The sequence below is a fragment of the Mus caroli genome, chromosome 11 (assembly GCF_900094665.2).
Source record: "Mus caroli chromosome 11, CAROLI_EIJ_v1.1, whole genome shotgun sequence".
In the NCBI taxonomy this organism is placed as follows: domain Eukaryota; kingdom Metazoa; phylum Chordata; class Mammalia; order Rodentia; family Muridae; genus Mus; species Mus caroli.
In genome coordinates, this window is record NC_034580.1 from 73,429,593 (window position 1) to 73,434,971 (window position 5,379).

The window sequence follows — 5,379 nt, forward strand, 5'->3', positions numbered from 1 at the left end:
GCCACCATGTGGTTGCTGGGATTTGAACTCTGGACCTTCGGAAGAGCAGTCGGGTGCTCTTACCCACTGAGCCATCTCACCAGCCCCATTTTTTTTTTTTTTCTCCTGAAACTCTTGATTAGGACCTCCAACTTCCACACCTTTACGCCCTAGGATAAAGTCTGTAGTTCTCAATGTGACCGCGAGATGGCAGCGGACCCCCACACTCCCAGCTCCCGCATCTGTGGTGTTCTTTTAGCCTGACTGGAACCCCACTACTTCATGGGAATCCTGATTGGTCAGCAACCCCTCCATGCATTTCACTTTGATTCCTCCATAGTTTGGTCCACACCTCCAGTTGGTCCTACTACCACACTCTGAATGTCCCTGTCACTAGATGACCATGGTGCTTCCGCTGGACTAACAGTTGAGGACATGTCTTAGTCACCACTGGAGCCCCATAGCTATGATGGAGGATATGGAGTAGAACTCAGTATGTCTTTGTTGCTCAATACTGTGTTCATTTGGCCTTGGTGAGAAAGAGCTGAGAAAGCTAACAGCCAGCTTTGCTGCTTAGTGCAGACCAGGGATCCCCCTCCCTGTTCACCACTGTCACCAACTCCCAAGGGACCCCAGTGGAATGTAAAAGAGATGGACAGTGTAGTGACAGTGTTAAACCTGTCCTGTTGTAAGACAAAACCCCACAAGCTCTTTGCAATGAAACTCTCACTAATCCCATGATAAGGACAAGAGACGGTGATGTGGTCCAACACCCTCAGTTTTCCAAAAAAGTAAAAACATGGCCCAGAGGAGGGAAGCCAGCTGCCCAAAATCACACAATAAGTCAAAGAAGTAGGAGATGGATGCTGTGGTTTAGATCTTGGGCATGGGGACCCTCTGTGACTCAGATGACCAGTATTTAGCTGATACCCTGAGGTCCTGCTCTGTCTCCAGCAGTTATCTCTTTTCCATCCTCTAAGTGACATAACTGTCCACTGAAGCTTCCCAACTGGATATCTGCTGGGCACCCCAAATTCAACACGACCCACTGGTCTCCCCCTTCCCTGCGATCTCTTACCCAGTTTACCTCTTTATATTCATGGCCAAGGGCACCTTCAACCCCTGCTCTCTTTTCTAAGCATCAGTCCTTTATCTGCCCACACCCCTCCCTTCTTCCATGTTCTTCTTCTCTTTCTGCTTTGTTTGCCTGTTTGTTTTTGAGACAGGGTTTCTCTGTAGCTTTGATTGTCCTGGAACTCCCTCTGTAGACTAGGCTGCCTCTGAACTCACAGAGATCTGTCTACCTCTGCCTCCAGAGTGCTGGGATTAAAGGCTTGCTGTACCACCACCTGGATCCTTCCCCCACTTTCTCAGTTTGCCCCCCCCCCCCAATATCCCACAGCAGCCTAGAGGTACCCTTGTCACATCCACGTTTATAGCAGCCTGGTTGATCTTTGTAAAACTCGAGGCTCTCAGGGGCTGAAGGCGTGGTTCCCTCGGCAGTTTAGAGCACTAGCTACTCTTCCAGAGGACACGGGTTTAATTCCCAGCTCCCACAGGGTCACTCACGCCTGTTTATAACTCCAGTTTGAGGGCTTCTGACACCCTTACATAGGCACACATGCAGGCAAAATATCAATGAACATAAAAATAATTTTTTTAAAAAAATCAAGGATCAGGCTGGAGAGATGGCTCAGTGGTTAAGAGCACTGACTGCTCTTTCAGAGGGCCTGAGTTCAATTCCCAGCAACCACATGGTGGCTCAGAACCATCTATAATGGGAGCTGATGCCCTCTTCTGGATCTGTCCGAAGGTAGCAACAATGTATTCACATACATGAAACAAACAAACAAATAAATATTTTTTTAAAATTGAGGATCTGCAGGACAGTGGAGGTGCAGGCCTTTAATCCCAGCACTCTGGAGGCAGAGGCAGGCAGATCTCTGAATTCAAGGTCAGCCTGGTCTACAGAGTGAGTTCTAGGAGGGCCAAAGCTACACAGAGAAACCCTGTCTCAAACAACAACAAAAATCGGGGATCTCCTACTTTAAAAGCTCTCAGTACCTTCCTCTTATTCCCAAAGGCCAAGTACAACTTTGAGTCTAACCTTCAAGGGCAAAATGACTGGTCTCTCTACCTTCTGCCTGCCCCACCTAATTTCGTGTAATTTTTTTTTTTAAAGCCCTGGCTGGCCTGGAAATCTATGCGTAGATCAGGTAACCTCAAAGTCACAGAGGTCTGCCTGCCTCTGCAGACATACGACCCCACCCTTGGGTATGCTTCACTCTATTCTTGCAAGTACTCCAAATTCCAGTTACAGATCATTTCCTCTGAGAAACCTTCCCAGACTCTCTCTAACCCTTGAGCTTCCCTTCTCTAACATCAGTACCTTGGTCTTTCCCTGTAGGCTCTTGATGGCAGCCTCTGCGCACAGGTAGAATGCTCCTATGCACTGAGCCTCCAAACGCGACGAATCGAGCAACAGCACCAGGCTCTGTAGGTCGTCTGGTCCACGACCCTGGCTTGTGTCACTGGCATCCACCAGACAGCGGGCGAAGCGGCCGGGGTCCAGCGATGCCACGAGCGGCTCGACAAGCGCCAATGTGCCGGAGTGCTCGACCTCGCGTTCCACCTCCTTGTTGGTAGCCAACACCGCCACCGCCAGGCAGGCGTGCAGCCGCAGCAGCTCGTCCTCCTTGGAGAAAGCGAGCGGGAAGAGCCACTCGGCGGCGCGCTTCTCCACCATGCACCGCTGCACCGTCTGGCCCCCGTGCAGCGCGCAGTTCGCCAGCGCAAGAGCGCAGTGGCGCAGTAGCGCCGGGTCTGTGCGACGGCACCAGTACAGCACCGCGTCGAGGCCTCCGGCCGCCACCAGCCGCTGGCACGTCTCCTCCGAGTGCTTGAACATGTGCTCCAAGATGCCCGCCACGCTTCGTGCCAGTTCCACAGGCTCGCGCTCCTTCGCCAAGTTCAAGATCACGCCTAGGCCAATGCGCGCCACGCGGTCCCTGCAGAGAGACAGAAGGAGAACCGTCGTGTGGCTGCTGTCTCCAGAGCTTGACTTTCTCACGGAGGCCTGGCCTGATCTCTGGGCCTTATGAGTGTGAGTCATGACAGAATTATTACCCTTTCTGTTCTGATCCTGACTTCTGTCTCTGGTTATCAGGAAGCACTAACCTGGCTACAGCCACCATCTTCTCTACCCTCTCTCCAAACACGGTTGAATGTTTTCAACCCTATGGTCGGATCCTGAGCCTTCCTGGGTCCTTCTCTTCTGTTTTCTAATAGCAAACTTAGGTCACCTCATTTCTCGACTTCAGTCTCCTCAACTCATGAATGGGAAAATAATACATATCTTATAAAAATATTACTAGGGCTAACACAATATTCCATAGAGGTTGGAGAGATGTTCTGCCATTCAGAGTGCTTGTTGCTCTTGGCAAAGAGGTCCAGAGCTCAGCTCCCAGCATCCATATCGGGCGACATGGCTCACAACTGCCTGTTACTTCAGTTCCAGGGAACCTTTGCTCTCTTCTGGTCTTGGAGTGCACCTGAACACACAGGCACATACACATATACCCACAGATGAAAATAAATCTTTAAAAAGATAATCCATTAAAAAGTGCTTGGGACAGAGCTGTCACATAGAACCCAGCAGATGTGAATTTGTCATTTGATGTATTACTAGAAGTGCACCACCCTTAACCTTGCTTTTGAATGATTCCCCCCTTCACATTCCGTGACCAGTGTGTGCTCATTCATTCACTCGGTTGATGGTTTTTGAGGACCTACTGTGTGCCCAAGTTGGTACTAGAGAGGCTGATGATAAAGAGTGATTAAGCCTGACTGTATCTTACTCAGCCCCAGCAAATAAGGCCAGTGATGAGCAAGCAACCAATGATTGCACCAGCTCACAGTAGAAAGGCACTATGCTAGCAAACTAGATGATGTCATGGAGGAGGGATGGATGTGTCTAAGAAGATTTTTATCTGGGAAATAACATTGAGAAACCTGCCTGCAAACAGTTAAGAGAAGAGCCTAACGTGTGTGTGTGTGTGTGTGTGTGTGTGTGTATGTGTGTGTGTCAGAGAGAGAGAGAAAGAGAGAGAGAGAGAGGCAGAGAGAGAGGAGCCAGGGCAAAGGTTTTGACACTGCGGAGCCCCCCTGTTTGAGGAAGAGAAAGGAGACCAGAGAGAAACACAGTATTGAACATCAGCAAAGAAAAAAAGAAAATCAGGAAGGGATTTACTTAGAGTATGTGTAAGTAAATATTCAAACCAACCAAATGCATGAAATTCAATAGAAAATGGGCAGAGTCTTAGACAATATAAAGGAGAAAGTCTAAACTATTAGCAAACAGGAGACACTCCAACCTTCTGAGAGTCAGAGGCTGGTAGTCAGAATAAACATTGCCTGGTAGGTGGGCTGACACAGAGGGCTGGAAGGTTGTGAACTTCTTGAAGCACTGTGGGAGGGGTGGCCACTGGGTCAGTTACTCTGAGAAGCAGGTGATCCCTTCTAAACAGAGTCCAGTTGAGGGCATATCATAAAGGCGTTTAACATGGTACTATTTATGAAGAAGGAAGTTGGAGCCATTAATATCAATTCCAGGGGTTATTGGAGAGGGGCCCACTCACAAATGATTGAGTAGGTTTCTAACATTGTAACACGAAGGATCTTCTTTTTTTTAATTGTTGTTTTTGTTTGTTTCTAGACAGGGTTTCTCTGTGTAGCCCTGGCTGTCCTAAAACTCACTAGGTAGACCAGGCTGACTTTGCAACAGTATGTAACATGAAGGATCTTATGACCCTAACACAGAGTTGGAAAAAAAAAAGTACTACATAATACAGCATCATTTATGTAAATTAAAAACGTCTGCACTCAAAACAAGTCTGAAGGTTTTACCAAGCTGGACACAGTAACACAAATCTATAACCTCAGCTATTCAAGAGACTGAGGCTACTCTGAAAGTGGTGACTCAGGCCTCTAATCCCAGCACTCCAGAAGCAGAGCTAGGTGGATCTCATGAGTTCCAGACCCTACTATAGAGTGAGTTCCAGGACAGACAAAGCTACACAGAGAACCCCCATACACAAACAAACAAACAAAAGAAGATGAGAATTGAAAGCTCAAGGCCCGGACTACATAGTGAGTTGTTGTCTGGTTTAGGCAACTTACAGAACTCTTGTCTCAAATAGACAGACAGACAGACAGGCAGNCAGGCAGGCAGGCAGACAGGCAGTCTGGGGAGGATGCAGGTCAATGGTAATGTTTAACATTTGTAAGGTCCTGAATCCAATCTGAAGAAGAAGAAGAAGGAGAAGGAGAAGGAGAAGGAGAAGGAGAAGGAGAAGGAGAAGGAGAAGGAGAAGGAGAAGGAGAAGGAGAAGGAGAAGGAGA

The 5,379-nt window shown here is 48.3% G+C and overlaps 1 protein-coding gene across 1 annotated transcript in view; it reads right to left on the reverse strand.

The window, feature by feature from the left end:
• Sarm1 (sterile alpha and TIR motif containing 1) overlaps nucleotides 1-5,379 on the reverse strand; it is a 23,988-nt gene that overhangs the window by 14,813 nt on the left and 3,796 nt on the right. The window contains exon 2 of the mRNA XM_021177112.2: nucleotides 2,369-2,987. Coding sequence (XP_021032771.1) covers nucleotides 2,369-2,987 — 619 coding nt within the window. The remainder of the gene's footprint in view (nucleotides 1-2,368; nucleotides 2,988-5,379) is intronic.